Source organism: Sus scrofa, chromosome 12 (assembly GCF_000003025.6).
Source record: "Sus scrofa isolate TJ Tabasco breed Duroc chromosome 12, Sscrofa11.1, whole genome shotgun sequence".
In the NCBI taxonomy this organism is placed as follows: Eukaryota; Metazoa; Chordata; class Mammalia; order Artiodactyla; family Suidae; genus Sus; species Sus scrofa.
Genome location: NC_010454.4, coordinates 22591419 through 22610000, shown reverse-complemented (window position 1 = coordinate 22610000; position 18582 = coordinate 22591419). Strand labels below are relative to the sequence as shown.

General features: G+C 55.3%; 1 protein-coding gene across 2 annotated transcripts in view; it reads left to right on the top strand.

Annotated features, from left to right (window-relative positions):
- ERBB2 (erb-b2 receptor tyrosine kinase 2) overlaps positions 1-18380 on the top strand; it is a 29764-nt gene extending 11384 nt beyond the window's left edge. The window contains 24 exon segments of one of the 2 annotated variants that reach the window (NM_001315613.1): positions 937-1071; positions 1315-1383; positions 1575-1690; positions 1829-1970; positions 2615-2734; positions 3052-3178; positions 6700-6773; positions 6860-6950; positions 7219-7418; positions 7772-7904; positions 7992-8082; positions 8973-9133; positions 12239-12286; positions 13636-13774; positions 13858-13980; positions 14275-14373; positions 14654-14839; positions 14986-15141; positions 15255-15330; positions 15656-15802; positions 16180-16277; positions 16486-16674; positions 16988-17240; positions 17376-17733. In NM_001315613.1, the coding sequence (NP_001302542.1) occupies positions 937-1071; positions 1315-1383; positions 1575-1690; positions 1829-1970; positions 2615-2734; positions 3052-3178; positions 6700-6773; positions 6860-6950; positions 7219-7418; positions 7772-7904; positions 7992-8082; positions 8973-9133; positions 12239-12286; positions 13636-13774; positions 13858-13980; positions 14275-14373; positions 14654-14839; positions 14986-15141; positions 15255-15330; positions 15656-15802; positions 16180-16277; positions 16486-16674; positions 16988-17240; positions 17376-17731 (3329 nt within the window). In that variant the 3' untranslated portion in view covers positions 17732-17733. 2 annotated transcript variants of the gene reach the window in all.

Sequence of the window (18582 nt, the reverse complement as noted above, 5' to 3'; positions counted from 1 at the left end):
TACATAGGTACAGTGAACACTCTGTGTATGTGGCAGCTCTGGAGTTGACAGTGTCACAAACAAACCACGTGCCAGGTCCTTGGCATGCATGACCCCATTTCAGTCATGCTATAATCTTGCAAAGGAGGCATCAATGTTATTCTCTTTTTACAGATGTGAAAACTGAGGTTTAGAGGGGATAAGTGATTTACATGGTGTAAGTGGTGGGTTTCACAATTTTTTTTTTTTTAATAGCTGTACCCATAGCATATGGAAGTTCCTGGGCCAGGGATTGAATCCAATCTACAGCACAGCTGCAGCAACGCTGGATCCTTTCCTTTAATCCACTGTGCCTGGCTGGGGATAGAACCCGCATCTCCACAGTGACCAGAGCGCCGTAATCGGATTCTTTTTTTTTTTTTTTTTTTTTTTTTTGCCTTTTCTAGGGCCACTCCCAAGGCATATGGAGGTTCCCAGGCTAGGGGTCCAATCAGAGCTATAGCTGCCGGCCTGCACCACAGCCATAACAATGCAGGATCCGAGCCTCGTCTGTGACCTACACCACAGCTCAAGGCAACGCCAGATCCTTAACCCACTGAATGAAGCCAAGAATCGAACCCGCAACCTCATGGTTCCTAGTAGGATTCATTGGTTTCTGCTGCGCCATGACGGGAACTCCCACACTCTCTTGTAATGGCTAAGCCATGTGCACAGAGTGGAGGTGGCAGGCGAGAGTGACATGGATAACTCACTCCTCCCTGCATCTCCTTTTGTTCACGTGTGGGGATCTGGCCTTGGTGGGTCGAAAAGATGCCGAAGGACCCTTCCCTGCTTCCGGAAGGAGCTGGGGTGTGTTTAAGAGACACCCGCTTCCTCTTGAGAAGGCAGGCAGGCCCCACGGGAGGGCAGAAGATGAGAGATGGGGAAAGAGGCCCCTGATTATTGCCTGCCCCACAGAGATCCTGAAGGGAGGAGTCTTGATCCAGCGGAACCCCCAGCTCTGCCACCAGGACACGATTCTGTGGAAGGACATCTTCCACAAGAACAACCCCCTGACCACAGTGGCGGTAGAAGCCAACCGCTCCCGGGCCTGTAAGCCACGCCCCTCCCCACCTGCACCTGCCTCTTCTGCAGCCCACCGCCCCCACGCTTGCTCCCGCCCCGGCACTAACACCGCCATTCCCTCTTTCTCTGTGTCTCTTCATCTCTGCGGTTCTCTGTCCTGTCTCCCTCTGCTTCTAGATGTTGCCTCGGTTTGGGCCGGGGTCTCCCCCTGGCGTTGCATCCTGCCACCCAATCTCTGTCTCTTACTGCCTTTCTGTTTCTCTCTCCCAGGCCCACCCTGTTCTCCAGCTTGTAAAGCTTCCCACTGCTGGGGAGAAAGTTCCAAGGACTGTCAGAGCTGTGAGTCAATGGGAGGCTAGAATCTGGAGGATGGGGGCACTGGGGGGGATAAAGGGGACAGGGGAGACTCGGGGTGCTGCCAGGCCTGGGCACACCGTCCCTGGGGCAGGAAGTCTCCCCAGAAGGTGGTGCTGGCGAGGGGCTGCTGCCGAGGCTGCCACCCTGCTCTCATCCTGCCCTTTGCCTGACAGTGACGCGAACCATCTGTGCCGGTGGCTGTGCCCGCTGTAAGGGCCCGCTGCCCACCGACTGCTGCCATGAGCAGTGTGCTGCCGGCTGCACGGGCCCCAAGCACTCTGACTGCCTGGTACGAACTGCACCCCCCCCCCCAACCCGGCCTGCCCCCTGGGGACGCAAGGGGAGGGGCATCCTACCCAGTGCTGCCCTGTGGCCCCTGCGCACCAGGGTGAAACCGCCCAGTGCCCACCAGCTGCCTGTCCCCCAGGCCTGCTTCCACTTCAACCACAGCGGCATCTGTGAGCTGCATTGCCCGGCCCTGGTCACCTACAACACAGACACCTTCGAGTCCATGCCCAACCCCGAGGGCCGTTACACCTTTGGCGCCAGCTGCGTGACCGCCTGTCCTTGTGAGTGCTGGGGAGAAGCACAGTTTTAGTAATTTTGCTGGGGTGTTGGGTTTATGTAAATGGGAGCATATTGTGAGTACTATCTGTTTATCTGCCCCTGACTTTTTTTTTTAAATATGGCCACACCTACGGCATGTGGAAATTTCCAGGCCAGGAATTGAATCTGAGCCATAGCTGTGACCTACACTGGATCCTTTAACCCACTGCACTGGCCCAAGAATTGAACCCTTGCCTCCTCAGTGACCCAAGCTACTGCTGTTGGATTCATTTTTTTTTTTTTTTTTTTTTAGGGTGCACCTGCAGCATATGGAAGTTCCCAGGCTAGGGGTTGAATGGGAGCTGCAGCTGCTGGCCTACACCCTAGCCACAGCAATGCCGGATCCTTAACCCACTGATCGAGGCCAGGGTTCGAACTCAAATTCTCATGGATACTAGTCGGATTCGTTCACCCTGAACCACGACAGGAATTCCACACAGGGTTGTTATGAGGAGTGGATGAGAGTCCAGGGCTCACGTATGTTCAAAGGGCATTTCAGTAGTGGTTGATATCATTCTTATCATACTACCTGGGCAAGGTGACCCAGGGCTCAAGGTGGGGCTGTGAGAGGCCAGGGCACCTGGACACATGATCCTGATCTCTTCAGACAACTACCTGTCTACGGACGTGGGATCCTGCACCCTGGTTTGTCCCCCGAACAACCAAGAGGTGACAGCTGAGGACGGAACGCAGCGGTGTGAGAAATGCAGCAAGCCCTGTGCCCAAGGTACCCAGTGCCCTTCCCCCCGCCCCGGCCGTCCCGAGCCAGGCTGCAGTGCCTGTCCCCCTGCACACCCAGCCTGGCCTAGGCCACTCTCTGTCCCCCGCCACCCTACCCCACTCCTGGCTCTGTCAGACCCTCCAGGGACCCAGTCCTTTTCTCCCAGTGACCCAGCCCCTGGCCCTCTCCAGAGCAGCCTCATGGCTTCCCCTGTGTCTCCTGCCCATGTGGGGAGGGGGCATGTGGCCCCAGGAGGGGCCTGTGGACAGGACCCAGGAGCTATGTGGTGGCTCAGAGGGCCCCACCTGCCCCCCTCCCCACAGTGTGCTACGGTCTGGGCATAGAACACCTGCGGGAGGTGAGGGCGGTCACCAGCGCCAATATCCAGGAGTTTGCTGGCTGCAGGAAGATCTTTGGGAGCCTGGCATTTCTGCCAGAGAGCTTTGAGGGGTAAGGATACTCGGAATTAAGGGTGGGCACATGGCCTGAGGCCGCACCAGGGCCTGTCTCTGAATCCTGACGACCCAGAAGTGGCAGCGTGTGTAGGGGATGGCGGGAGTTGGAGGTGGGAGGCTGAGAATGCAAAGGAAGCAGGCGGAAGACCGGCAGTGACTTTGGGTGGCCTCTTCTCATACATGACATAGTATCCATGAGCGTGCATTTGTATGGAGGTCAAGCCATCCAGAGACAGTAATCTTCTCTTGGAGTTCATGGTAGCTTTATTCATAAGCCCCCACCGGAAATAATGCACATGTCTATCAATAGCTGAATGAGTAAATACAGTTGATACTTGCACATCACAAGTGTGAATGGCACGGGTCTGCTTAAAGGCAAATGTTAAAAACTATATCCAGGGAGTTCCTGTCCTGAGTCAGTGGAAATGAATCTGACTAGGATCCATGAGGAAGCAGGTTCGATCCCTGGGCTTGCTCAGTGGGTTAAGGATGCAGGGTTGCCGTGAGCTGCGGTGTAGGTCGCAGGTGCGGCTCGGATCTGACGTGGCTATGGCTGTGGTGTAGGCCAGTGGCTATAGCTCCGATTCGACCCGTAGCCTGGGAACCTCCATATGCCTTGGGTGCAGCCCTAGAAAGACAAATATATATGTGTATCTCCATACTGCAGTGCAGCGCAGTCTGGGGTTGCTTAAATCTGGGGCCGTGGATACAGAGGGCTCACTATAACGTTATACTGGAATTTTCAACTGCATGGGGAGGGGGAGGTTGGCGCCCTAACCCAGGCATTGTTCAAAGGTCACCTGTAAAAGGTGATGTCCCAATACAGTGAAATTCGCAGTAATAAAAGAAAAGGACGACTGTTACACAGAACAACATGCATGTGTCTCAGAAACATCGTGTTACGTGAAACCAGCCAAACAAGGGAGAGCCGTACTCTAGGGTTCCCTTTGCTCTGGAATAGGCAAAACCACTCTGAAGTCAGAACAGCGGTTGCACCATGGTACGGGCCTAGAAAGGGCCACAAAGGAAATTTCTGGGGTGATGGAAATGTTCTGTGTCTCAGTGGGGGCGGTGGGTGTGTGAGTGGATGCATTTGGCAAAACTCAGCAAACTGTACACTAAAAATGTGTGCAATTTATTGTATGTGAATTATACTTCAGTCAAAACATGTATTAAACAAGAAGAAATCGGAGTTCCCGTCGTGGCTCAGCGGGTTAAAAATCCAACTCGTATCCGTGAGGATGCATTTTGACCCCCAGCTTTGTTCACTGGGTTAAGGACGGGTTAAGGCATAGGTCACAGATGTGGCTCGGATCCCGCGTTGCTGCGGCTGCAGCTCAGATTCAGCCCCTAGCCTGGGAACCTCCATATGCTGTAGGTGTGGCCCTGAAAAGAAAAAGAGACAGAGAAAGAAAATTCCCTTCAATACTTCCTCCACCTCTGCTCCCCTTTGCAGAGGAGACCACTGTTGTTAAGGGTTTGCGTGTGTTCTTCTAGAGCATTCATACGTATGTAGACACACACAGAGAAATGCAGTGTTGGTAGTTTGGGAAGGGAGGTAGATTTGAATGGGAGCATGTTGTGAGCATTGTCTGCCTCTGGCTTTGGAGAGCAGGTCGTGACAGTTCCTTCGTGTCCAGCTGCCTTGTTCTTTCAACAGCGGTGGAACAGGCAGCAGCAAAGAGTAGCAGCTAAGAGCCCAGGCTGCCTGGGTTTGAGACCAGGCCCTACCACTTACTAGTCATGTGATCTTCTTGCTGTGTCTCAGTTTCCTCATCTGTTAAAAGGGGGCAAAAATAGTCCTACCCTCATCAGGTGGTTATAAAGTTTGAATGAAGTTTGAATGAGTTCATATTTGTAAAGCAACATAGAGCTGTGCCCAGCAGATACTATGTTAGTTTTTCCTATTTTATCGTAAATGTTTAGGGTTTTTTGTCTATAATGTGGATAGATCAGGATTATATTTTAACAGCTCCCCATTTAATGATGGGTATTTAGGTCTTTTTTTTTTTTTTTTTTGTCTTTTTGCCATTTCTTGGGCTGCTCCCACAGCATATGGAGGTTCCCAGGCTAGGGGTCAAATCGGAGCTGTAGCCACCAGCCTACGCCAGAGCCACAGCAACTCGGGATCCGAGCCCCGTCTGTGACCTACACCATAGCTCAGGCAACGCCGGATCCTTAACCCACTGAGCAAGGCCAGGGCTTGAACCCGCAACCTCATGGTTCCTAGTCAGATTCGTTAACCACTGAGCCATGACGGGAACTCCGGGTATTTAGGTCTTTAAATTTTTTTTTCTTTTTAGGGCCGCACCCACGGAATATGGAGGTTTCCAGGCTAGGGGTCTAATGGGAGCTGCAGCTGCTGGCCTACATCACAACCACAGCAACACGGGATCTGAGCCACATCTGTGATCCATACAGCAGCTTATGGCAATGCCGGATCCTTAACCTGCTGAGCGAGGGCAAGGATCAAACTCACATCCTCATGGATACTGGTCGGTTGGTTAACCACTGAGCCACGACGGGAACTCCTAGGTCTTTAAATTTTTAAAATTTTTGTTTATCTTTTGGCCTCGTCCACGGCATGTGGAAGGAAGTTCTCAGGCCAGGGATCAAAGCCGCACCCTAGGAGCCTCTGCCGTGACAACACCTGATCCTTAATCCACTATGCCACAAGAGAACTCCTAAATGTTTAGATTTTTAAGTTAAAATTTTAAATTAAAAAAACATTATTTTTTATTTTTAGGCCTGCAGGTGTGGCATATGGACGTTTCCTGGCTAGGGGTCGAATCAGCTACAGCCAGAGCAACACCAGTCTGAGCCACATCTGCAGCAATGCCACATCCTTAACCAGGGAGTGGGGCCAGGGATCAAACCTGCATCTTCATGGGTACTAGTCAGGCTCGTTTCTGAGCTACAATGGGAACTCCTAAAAACATTTTTCATTTTTTACTTTTTTTTTTTTTTTTAGGTCTTTTTGCTGTTTCTTGGGCCGCTCCCGCGGCATATGGAGGTTCCCAGGCTAGGGGTCAAATCGGAGCTATAGCCTCCGGCCTATGCCAGAGCCACAGCAACGTGGGATCCGAGCCGTGTCTGCAACCTACACCACAGCTCACGGCAACGCCGGATCCTTAACCCACTGAGCAAGGGCAGGGACCGAACCCTCAACCTCATGGTTCCTAGTCGGATTTGTTAACCACTGCGCCACGATGGGAACTCCATTTTTGACTTTTTTAGGTTTTTAATTTTCGCTCTAACAAACAGTTCTGCCTTGTACATGCCTCTGAGATTAGGGGCCAGAGTCTCTCTAGGCCACATTCCTGGAAGTCGGATTTCTAGATCAAAGAATGTAAATACCGTGTTGATCCTGCCAAACTAGGGCCTGGGCTTTGAAGCTCAGGATGGGACCAGCTGGGCTTTGATGGGCAAAGGGTTTAGGTGGAGGCACTCAGGCAGTCCCAGCCACCCAGTCCCAGTCCTTGACCATGCTGACTCCCCTCCTAATCCTCCTTCTAGGGACCCAGCCTCCAGCACTGCCCCCCTACAGCCTGAGCAGCTCAGAGTGTTTGAGACTCTGGAGGAGATCACAGGTGGGCGGTCTCTCTGAATCCTGCTCTGACGCTGCTGGGGATCCGCAGCCTGTCCCCACACCCCTAGCCTCTCCCTGTGCCTCCAGGTTACCTGTACATCTCCGCTTGGCCAGATAGCCTGCCTGACCTCAGTGTTTTCCAGAACCTGCGAGTAATCCGGGGACGAGTTCTGCATGAGTGAGCACCAGGGGAGCGAGCCCTGACGGGGGAGGAGCTTCTGGGGGGTGGGGCCGGGAGAAGCTTTGGGTCTGGGGGGAGGGGAAGGGGGGCGGGGAGGGCGGCTGAGGGGGGCTTCCGATTCCCCTGGGACTCCAGCAGCACCCTTTCCATGAGAGTTTGCAGCGTGTGCTGGAGGAACAGGAGGAAGGCGAAGGGCAGCCCTTGCTGACAGGGGAGGGTCGGCGGTGCGGTGCCGCCCTGCATTGGAGCACTCCTCCTCCCGCAGTGGTGCCTACTCGCTGACCCTGCAAGGGCTGGGCATCAGCTCGCTGGGGCTGCGCTCGCTGCGGGAGCTGGGCAGCGGGCTGGCCCTCATCCACCGCAACGCCCGCCTCTGCTTCGTGCATACGGTGCCCTGGGACCAGCTCTTCCGGAACCCTCACCAGGCCCTGCTCCACAGTGCCAACCGGCCAGAGGAGGAGTGCGGTAAGACCGGGAGCCCAGCGCTGCCTGCTGCCCATCTGCCAGCGCACGGGAGTGCCCACGGGCCGCTGGCGGCAGGAGTCTGGGACTCACTCATGCACGCGGACAGCCCGCCCCTGGTGCCCCGTCCTTGACACAGCTCTGGCTGGCCTGACTTCTTGGCATGGCTTCTGGCTGGGTCCTGCCACATGGCTTTTCCTCTCCACTCAGCTCCTGGAACCTCAGAGCCCTTTCTCTCCTGCTCTGCTCAGCCCCCACCCCCACCTCTCCAGCCCACAGGCTCCCCCCACAACCCTGGCTCCCTTGGACCCGGAGCCTCCTTTGAGTCCCCTCTGCCTCCTTCTTCCTCACCGCAGTGGGCGAGGGCCTGACCTGCTACCAGCTGTGCGCACACGGGCACTGCTGGGGTCCAGGGCCCACCCAGTGCGTAAACTGCAGCCAGTTCCTTCGGGGCCAAGAGTGCGTGAAGGAGTGCCGAGTACAGCAGGGGTACGCGGGGCAGAAGAGGGGGCGGCGGGGAGGAAGGGGTGCACAGGGACTCCTTCCAGACCCCTTCACCGGCTGTCCTCCCTTCAGGCACCCCCGGGAGTACGTGAAGGACAGGTACTGTCTGCCGTGCCACCCCGAGTGTCAGCCCCAGAATGGCTCCGACACCTGCTTTGGCTCGGTGAGGTGCTGGTGGGCTCAGAGTTGGGCGGAGGGAAGCAGGGCCACGTTGGCAGCGGGTCAGGGAGGGGATGCTGTGGGGGACCTGGCCGTCTCCCAAGAGGGTTCCAAGCTCAGACCTGAATGGTAGGAAGGTGGAAGGAGGCTGGGACGCTGGGGGCTGCGAGAGTTGTGGACCCTTCAGACCTGGCTAAGGGCCCAGGGAAGCCTGTGTTAGTGGCTGTGGCTGTGCCAAGGTGGTTGGACCTGGGGGCTCAGGCATCGGGCTACCTGGATTCAACTCCAGGCCCCACTTTTGACCTTGGTTTGCTCATTTGTAAAACGAAGAGTTTACTAGTACCTACCATATTGGAATGCAGTAAGAATGAACTTAAAATTGGGTTTGGCACAGGGCCTGAGCACAGGAAAAACTTTTTTGGCTTTTTAGGGCCGCACCTGAAGCATATGGAGGTTCCCAGGCTAGGGGTCTAATTGGAGCTGTGGCTGCTGGCCTACACCAGAGCCACAGCAACACAGGATCCAAGCCACGTCTGCGACCTACACCATGGCTCACGGCAATGCCGGATCCTTAACCCACTGAACAAGGCCAGGGATAGAACCTGCCTCCTCGTGGATGCTAGTCAGATTCGTTTCTGCTGAGCCATGATGGGAACTCCAGACTTGCTCTTATACTTTGAGTAATATACTCCCTCCCCCCGACCCCCAGCCTGGGGATCAAGCTTTGAAGGTGGGGACCTGGGTGCAGAACAGGGAGAGCAGACACAGCAGGTCTGGGGCTGTCTCAGGAGCGAGGGTTAAGTGCTGCAGAGTGGCTGTGGGGAGACCACTGCACCCCCTGCTGCCTTGGGGGTGTTGGTGCCAGCCCCTCACAAACCCTTCTTCCCCTCGCAGGAGGCTGACCAGTGTGTGGCTTGCGCCCACTACAAGGATCCCCCCTTCTGCGTGGCTCGTTGCCCCAGTGGTGTGAAGCCTGACCTCTCCTTCATGCCCATCTGGAAGTTCCCGGATGAGGATGGCATGTGCCAGCCGTGCCCCATCAACTGCACCCACTCGTGAGTCTGAGGGCCTTTTCGGCAGAAAGAAGGGCTTTATTGCAGGAGCTTCCCCGAGGCTCTTAGTGTAAACGTAGGATAACTCTGCCTTTGCTTACCCTCAGACCCTCGATTGTTTATCTCTCTCTCTTTTTTTTTCTGATCACAAAAGTAACATATTGTTAAAAAAATTTTTAAAGTGCAAAAGATAAATGAATAGCGTTAGCAGTTCATCCCAGTGTTAATAACTTGCAGTACTTTTCCTCCAGTCTTCCTTCCTCCTTCCTTTCTTTCTTTTTTTTGTTTTTGTCTTTTTAGGGCTGCACTGGCAACATATGGAGGTTCCCAGGCTAGGGGTCAGATCAGAGCTATAGCTGCCGGCCTACACCATAGCCACAGTGACACTGGATCCCTAACCCACTGAGCAAAGCCAGGGATCGAACCAGAGTCCTCATGGATACTAGTCGGGTTTGTTAACAGCTGAGCCATGATAGGAACTCCTTTTTTTTCTTTTTTGATCACCCCGTGGCATATGGAAGCTCCTGGACCATGGATCAGATCTGAGCCACAGTTCTGACCTCTGTTGCAGCTGTGGCAACACTAGATCCTTTAACCCAGTGTGCTGGGCCAGGGATCAAACCTGCAGGGATGCAGCCGATCCCGTGCACCACAGTGGGAACTCCTCCTCTTTTTTTTTTTTTCTATCCGTGCACGTGCTAACGTATTATTAGTATAACATAAAATATATGCTTATATATTATTTATCATTCTCAAGTTTTTAACTGCACATTCTAGTATATATATTTTTTAGCAAAATGGGGTCATAGACCATATATATCATTTGCAATTTGCTTTTTCTCACTCAACATTGCAATTTTTCTTGCAGTGTTTTGCTGTGTCCTAACATGGTAATCTACCCTGTTCTTTTTATTTTTTTTTTTCATTTAGTTGTCTTTAATTACACATGGAGTACATGCATACGTTCTTGGGATGCACATTTTCAGCAATGTCATAGTATAAGCCCTGTAGAGAAGAGGCACCCTTTTGTCTACTCCCCCCACCCTGCCAGCCCCTCCCCTGCCTGAGGAGCACCACCAGATCACTCTGGTGTGTGTGTCCTTCCAGGCTTTTCTCTACACATTTATATAAGTGTATTTTAGGGTGTTCCCATCGTGGCGCAGTGGTTAACGAATCTGACTAGGAACCATGAGGTTGCGGGTTCGATCCCTGGCCTTGCTCAGTGGATTAAGGATCCGGTGTTGCTGTGAACTGTGGTGTAGGTTGCAGATGTGCCTCGGATCCTGTGTTGCTGTGGCCCTGGCGTAGGCTGGCAGCTTCAGCTCTGATTCAACCCCTAGCCTAGGAGCCTCCATATGCCACGAGAGCGGCCCAAGAAATGGCAAAAAGACACACACAAAAAAAGTGTATTTTACATTTATGTTAGGTTGAGTCATAAAAGATTGCTGTTTTTGTAAGCCACCAATGACCAAGGGGAGTTCCCTGTTGACCTGGAGGTTAAGGATCTGGTGTCAAAGCTGTGGCTCTGGTTTGGGAACTTCGTATTGCTATCGGCATGACCAAAAAAAAAAAAAGATCTGGAAATAGCAATCTCATCTAATTCATATATAATCTGTTTAGGTGTTTTTGTGTGTGCATTTTTTTCTTTCTTTTTCCTTTCTTTTTTTTACAGCTGCATCTGCAGCATATAGAAGTTTGGAAGTTCCTAGGCTAGGGGCTGAATCAGAGCTACAGTTGCCGACCTGCACCACTGCCACAGCAGCGCCAGATCCGAGCCCCAGTTGTAGCCTGTACTGCAGCTTGCGGCAAGGCTGGATCCTTAACCCACTGAGCGAGACCAAGGATCTAACCCAAATCTTCACGGACATTCTGTCTAGTTCTTGAGCCACAACAGTAACTCAGTGTGTGCATGTGCTTTTTTTTTTTTTTTTGTCTTTTTAGGGCTGCACCCTCTGCATATGAAGGCTCCCAGGCTAGGGGTTGAACTGGAGCTACAGCCACCGGCCTACACCACAGCCACAGCAACATGGGATCCGAGCCACGTCTTCAACCTACACTACAGCTCATGGCAGCTCTGGATCCTTAACCCACTGAGTGAGGCCAGAGATTGAACCTGCATCTTCATGGATGCTAATCAGGTTCATTAACTGCTGAGCCACATCAGGAACACCTGCATGTGCATTTCTTAATGTAAATGGGCTCACACTCTATATATTGTTTTGTTTGCTCCTCTGCCCCTTTATGTGTCTTGGAGTTTCTTTTCTTGTGAGTGGACATGGATCTGCCTCCTTTTTTTTTTTTAAACTACTCAATCTGCAGTATGGATGTAGTATTTTTTTAACCGTGTCCCTGTTTGAGGGATATTAATTGAGCTTGTTTCTTTTTTTTTTTTATAGTTTATTGAACTTGAGCTCCATCTATAAGTGAGCATCTTATACCTGCTCCCTAGTGTACAAGGGTTGGCTTTTTTTTTTTTTTTTTTTTTTTCCTGCTATTTCTTGGGCCGCTCCTGTGGCATATGGAGGTTCCCAGGCTAGGGGTTGAATCGGAGCCGTAGCCACCAGCCTACGCCAGAGCCACAGCAATGCGGGATCCGAGCCGCGTCTGTAACCTACACCACAGCTCACGCAACGCCGGATCTTTAACCCACTGAGCAAGGGCAGGGATCGAACCCGCAACCTCATGGTTCCTAGTCGGATTCGTTAACCACTGCGCCACAACAGGAACTCCAGGGATTGGCATTTTTAAGGGCTATCCTGGCAACCGGAACTGCTGGGGCTCCATATGGCCAAACTGTCTTCTGCAGACATTGTGCCCGATTACAACCCTGGCATCTTTAGGGAGGGACTGGCTGAGCTGTTGGACTTGTTGCTCCTTTGGGTGCCCCCCCCTTCCTCCCCACCACTGGGAGGTGCAGGGGCTGGGGGTTTGCAGACTTGAGAAGGACTCCCCTGTGGGGTGGCAGGAAGAGCACTGGCGACCTTGAGTTTCTGGCGTTGTCAAATCGGGATAATGACCCAGCCATACACACCTCCTGGGATATGGTGAGGCTTGAGTGAGTGCAGGAGGCGGTTCCCAGCCTTGTTAACTGGACTCTCTCTTCTGCAGCTGTGTGGACCTGGACGACAAGGGCTGCCCTGCAGAGCAGAGAGCCAGGTCAGCCTGGTCCCCGGGGTGCATCCCACATAGCCCCTTTGTTCTCCACCTGCCTCTGGGTGTCACTGCTGCAGGGAGGGGGTCCCCCAACAGGACACGTGTCTCTCCCCAGCCCACTCTTCCACTGCTGATCCTTCTCTCACTTAGCTTCAACCAGTGGATGGAGGACCTGGTTGGGATGCTTGGGGGCGGGGGGCGGGTAGCGAGGAATAGGGGAAGATGGCAAAGACACCGGGCACCTCCCCACCTCAAGTAGCCAGATGTCGTAAGGGACACAGGCAGCGTCCAACCCCCTAGGACCCAAGGCACATTGAGAAGAGAGCGCAGCTGCAGCACTGAGGACAGGATGATGAATTCTTACCTGGGGGCGGTTGGGAGGCTTCAAGGAGGAGCTGGCATATGAGCCAGGTCTTGAAAGGGGGCAGGTATGTCACTTGGAGTAGGAGGAAAGCGACCAGGCCAGAGAGGGGTCAGGAAAATCCGGCACATGTTTGCTGGAGGTTCTGCTGTGATGGTCCCCTGAGCAAGGGATGAAGTCTGAGTCAGGTTAGGGTCAGATCTGGGGGCGTAGGCTCTCTCTCACCATTAGACTGGCACCATTAGGACGTGACATCCGTCATTGCCACCACTGGCCTTGATTCGGGGGCAGCAGGGTATTCAGGGCAGGGCTTTCGGAGAAAAACCAATTGGAATATGCCCTAGGTAAGCGTTTGTCCATGAAATGGCATTCATTAGAGGTCCGTGATGTGCCAGCCCTTGGCGAAGCAAGGGAGGGGGCCAAGGATGACGGTGACATAGTGTCAGCACCCAGGAGCTCCATCTGTCCCAGGATGAGCTGAGTCTTGCAAGATGACCCCATGCAAAAATGGTGGTCCATGCAGAAGTAACACAGGCCGAGGAAATCATGGCCTATGGCCTATAGCCTATGACCTATGGCTAAAGATTTTGGCCAGCGTATCAGAATCGCTGGGGGCACATTCCTGGCCCCACCCCATATCACGCTCAGAATCCCTGCAAGTGGGGCTCCAGAGCATATTAACAAGCTCCCTGGTGGTTTCTGTCAGGAAGTTTTGCGAATCCTGGGCTGGGGCCATAGGCAAGAGCATAGACAATTTGGAGATGTGGGTGGAGAGGGTTTTGAGTGCCCATCGAGGAGTGTGGACTTCATTCTGGAGGCGGGAAGGTGCCCAGGAAGGTTTTAGAGTAGGTTCAACAGGATGGGAGCCGGTGGGTCATCCTTGCAACTTCCCTTTCCAAACGCCAGTGACCTTCATGCCCCTCCATGGGACCCCTTCAAACGTCCTGCCCCAGACTGGTTCCCAATTCCTCACCCTGGCTCCTGCCCCCAGCCCCGCGTCGTCCATCATTGCCGGCGTGGTGGGCGTTCTGCTGGCCGCCGTCATAGGGGTGGTCTTTGGCACCCTAATCAAACGAAGGCGACAGAAGATCCGCAAGTACACGATGCGGAGGCTGCTGCAGGAAACGGAGGTGAGCGGCTCTGAGGGCCCTTCTGTCAGCCTGGGGGTCTGCCGCCCAGCCCGTGGCGCTCACGCAGCACCCCTTCACCCCAGCTGGTGGAGCCCCTGACGCCCAGCGGGGCGATGCCTAATCAGGCTCAGATGCGCATCTTGAAAGAGACGGAGCTGAGGAAGGTGAAGGTGCTTGGATCTGGCGCTTTTGGCACAGTCTACAAGGTCAGGGGCGGGGCCAAAGTCCGGGGTGGGCGGTCCCAGAGGACGCGTGCGCAGTGTGGCCGAGGGTTCTGTTGGGAAAGCCAGCCAAGAGCTGGGGGCGGATGGGTGGTGAACAGAGGCCGGGATAAGCGGGAAGGGAGTGGCAAGTGGGCCTCCTTGGTGAGTCCTCTAAAGTAAGGGGGTTGGCCCAAGGGTGGGGAAGGGGATTGGGAGCACAAATAACGACCCCCTGGATGACTGCAGGTTGGATCTGGCCGGCCCTCTCTCTGCTCACGTCCTCTTCTCTCTGCCTAGGGCATCTGGATCCCCGATGGGGAAAATGTGAAAATTCCAGTGGCCATCAAGGTGTTGAGGGAAAACACGTCCCCCAAAGCCAACAAAGAAATCTTGGACGTAAGCCCTTCCACCCTCTCCGGCTGGGAGTTCGGGTAGGGGTGGGGGACCCCTGGCTGCAGCTCAGGGCTCTGGGCTCTCTCTCTCTTCACTGGGGCTTTGGGATTCTCCAAACCGCTCTTCTTAACCTCCCTAGTCTGTGGGCCATGCTTCTGGTTTGTGGTGAATGGGGTTGGATTGCGTGAGGGTCCCCAGTGGTGCCCCGGCCCTGGGGAGGGGTGTGTGAGGGTTTGGGGTTGGTGGTCTCTCGTACCCTCTCAGCGTGTACCGTTGCTCCCAGGAAGCATATGTGATGGCTGGTGTAGGCTCCCCGTATGTGTCCCGCCTCCTGGGCATCTGCCTGACATCCACGGTGCAGCTGGTGACACAGCTTATGCCCTATGGCTGCCTCCTAGACCACGTCCGAGAACACCGCGGGCGCCTGGGCTCCCAGGACCTGCTGAACTGGTGTGTGCAGATTGCCAAGGTATGCATGTCAGGGCCGGGGCTCTGCAGGTGCCCTTGGGAGCGAGCCTCTGTTCCCACTCAGGGCTCGGAAGCGGGGGACGGGGGGTGGGGCGCTTCCTGGGAGAGTTCTGGCAGAGCGAGGTCCACAGATGCCTCTGATCCCAGGGCATGAGCTACTTGGAGGACGTGCGGCTTGTGCACAGGGACCTGGCTGCCCGCAACGTGCTGGTCAAGAGTCCCAACCATGTCAAGATTACGGACTTCGGGCTGGCTCGGCTGCTGGACATTGACGAGACGGAGTACCATGCGGATGGGGGCAAGGTTAGAGGAGGGAGCAGAATGAAGCAAGGTGGAGAGGGGGCTGGCCCCTCGGAGACCTTGGAACAGCCCCCTCCCCACCACACTTGGTGCGAGGACTTCCTTTGCTCTCCCAGGTGCCCATCAAGTGGATGGCATTGGAGTCCATTCTCCGCCGGCGGTTCACCCACCAGAGTGATGTCTGGAGCTATGGTGTGTGTGTGACAGGGCGGCTTGGGAGGGTGGGCAAGGAGCCCTGGCTCGGGGGGGGGGGAATGTGGGTGGGCAGATGAGAGCTGGGATGGGGCGAATTAACGGAGATGCCTTAGCATGAATGAGGGAGGGAAGGAAGGGGCCTCGGTCTGCCGGGGAACACGCACTTCCCAGGGACTAGGGAAGGACTGGCTGTCTCCTGCCCCTTGGCACCACATCCCTGCCCTGCTTCCCCCATGGTGCCAGGCTTGTGGGCAGAGCCTCTGAGGCTCTGTACACTATGTTCCCTCTTGTCTCCCACCTCTTAACCCCATCTCTGCCCTAGGTGTGACTGTGTGGGAGCTGATGACTTTTGGGGCCAAACCTTATGATGGGATCCCAGCCCGGGAGATTCCTGACCTGCTGGAGAAGGGGGAACGGCTGCCTCAGCCCCCCATCTGCACCATTGATGTCTACATGATCATGGTCAAATGTGGGTGGCTAAGCTGCTGGGAGGAGGGGCGGGAGGTCCGGGGGTGGTGGGGAGCTGAGAGCAGGGTGAACGTGGACCCAGAGGCTCTGATATGGTTAACAGAAGCTCAAAAGGGTCCCGCTTCCCCTTTCAGAGCGCCCATCCAGAGAAGCTCTCTAGGACCAGCTAGAAAGAGACTTACATGCAAAACAAAAAGGGGAAACTAGTAGCGATTCGCAAAGGTTCTGGCTCAGGACCCGAGCCTGGTACCTCTTCCCCACCACCTGAGGGCTTGGGACTCCAGTACCTGGGATTGTCTAGACCTGGGGGGGTGGCGGTGGGGTGCCACACGCGAGGCTGCGGCGAGGACTGAGACGCCAGCCCCCTCCTGCCCCCAGGTTGGATGATTGACTCTGAATGTCGGCCGAGGTTCCGGGAGTTGGTGGCCGAATTCTCCCGGATGGCCAGGGACCCCCAGCGCTTTGTGGTCATCCAGGTACCTGGGCCTTTCCACGCCATCCTGGCCTAGGGCTAAGGCCACTCTCCCGTGGCAAGGGGGAGGAAGGGAGAGGATTCCCGGGCCCCAGGCCTCCAAGCCCAGCCCCTGCCTGCCTGTGACACCCCGGCCCTCCCTGCGCCTTCCTCTGGAGGCCGCGTGCTGGGCTGGGGAGAGGCGGCCACGTGCTCTGTCTCCCCCTCCCCAGAATGAGGACTTGGGCCCGGCCAGCCCCTTGGACAGCACCTTCTACCGCTCGCTGCTGGAGGATGACGACATGGGGGACCTGGTGGATGCTGAGGAGTACCTGGTACCCCAGCAGGGCTTCTTCTGCCCAGACCCTGCCCCGGGCGCTGGGGGCACAGCCCACCGCAGGCACCGCAGCACATCCACCAGGGTCAGTGCCCCCAGTCACACACTGTGGTTGGTGTTTGGTTACCTCGCTTGACCCCAGTGGACGAGGGTCGCTCTGTCCAGTGTCCCCCCCAACCATCGCCTCTCAATGGTTACTTCTCATGAGGTTATCGCCACCCCATTATCCCTAAGATGGATTCCTACCATTTTCCAACTGTGACCCCATTTCTCTCCACGGTAACTGTTAGACCCCAAAGGCGACTTCTGTTTCTCTCCTGTGACCCCGTCACATCCCATGGAGTGTCCATCCCAGATCCATGACTGACCCCCACGGTGACCTTCTGTCTCGTCCTCAGAGTGGCGGTGGTGAGCTGACGCTGGGGCTGGAGGCCTCTGAGGAGGAGCCCCCCAAGTCTCCACTGGCACCTTCCGAAGGGGCCGGCTCTGACGTGTTCGACGGCGACCTGGGCATGGGGGCAGCCAAGGGGCTGCAGAACCTCCCCCAACACGACTCTAGCCCTCTACAGCGGTACAGTGAGGACCCCACAGTACCCCTGCCTCCTGAAACTGATGGCTACGTTGCCCCCCTGACCTGCAGCCCCCAGCCCGGTATGGAGTCCAGGCCCAAGCTAGAGATAGTGGGAGTTGGGGGTGCTCGGCCCGGGGCCACTGTGGGGACAGTTGGTAGCAGCTGGGACACGTGAGTCCCTTCCCCTAACGAGCCTTGTTCCCTTGTCCTTCCAGAATACGTGAACCAGCCGGAGGTTCGGCCACAGCCCCCCTCGCCCCTAGAGGGTCCTCTGCCTCCTCCTCGACCTACTGGAGCCACCCTGGAAAGGCCCAAGACGCTCTCCCCTGGAAGGAACGGGGTTGTCAAGGACGTTTTTGCCTTTGGTGCTGCAGTGGAGAATCCAGAGTACTTGGCACCCCGGGGCAGGGCTCCCTCTCAGAACCACCCTTCTCCGGCCTTCAGCCCAGCCTTTGACAACCTCTATTACTGGGACCAGGACCCATCAGACCGGGGCGCTCTACCCAGCACCTTTGAAGGGACCCCGACTGCAGAGAACCCCGAATACCTGGGTCTGGATGTGCCAGTATGAGCCAAAAGGCCAGGTCCACTGAGGCCGTGCTGAACCCTCAGGGAGCGTAGAAGGCCTGATGTCTGGGCCACATCGGGACGACGCAGCGAGAAGGCCCTTGGACCACGTCCTGGGAAGCCTGCTGTGCCAGGCATGTCTCTTCCTACTCCGATTCCTAGCTGGCTGAGAGTGGCCTGGCCTGGCTGCCAAAGTGGGCAGCCCCGGGGAGTCTTGATCCTGGAGCCCTGCCCCAGCAAACTCTAGGGTCCACAGGATGCCACAGCCACAATCTCCTGACCTGCAGGAGCAGCCCAGCTGACTTTTCTTCTAGACCCTTGGCACGGACTTAGAGAAGCTGGGCCTCCAACTTAGAGAAGGGGCTCCAAGGGGATGTCTAGGAACCAGAGCAATCCAGAGACTGTCCCTGAAACCTAGCTTGGCCCCTAGGAAGAAGGGGGCAGCATCACCCAGATCCAGTCCTTGTACAGAGTGGGGATTTTTGGTTTCGTTTTTACGTATGTTTTGGGTTTTTGTTCTTTTTTTTTAAGATGAAATAACTACTTGAAATAGACAGTGGCTTCTAGAGAAGGCGGGATCTCGGGGGTTGGGGGAGGGATGTCCCTTCTCCACCCACTTTTTCCTTTTGCAAATATATTTTGGAAAACAGCTGGGCACCAGTCTCTGTCAGGGTGGCTCTGAGCCCTCCCTCTACCGCTCACCTCCCAGCTCACATTCAGTTCATCTTTCCCGGAGGGACTGGCTAGGAGTCTTCCAAAAGCTTGAATGAGGAGCCTACTTCCAGTTTCCTGGCGTTAGGGTTGGGGGGCAACTTGGAGCTGGGATTCTGATGAGAGGCCTCTGGTAACCAGAAC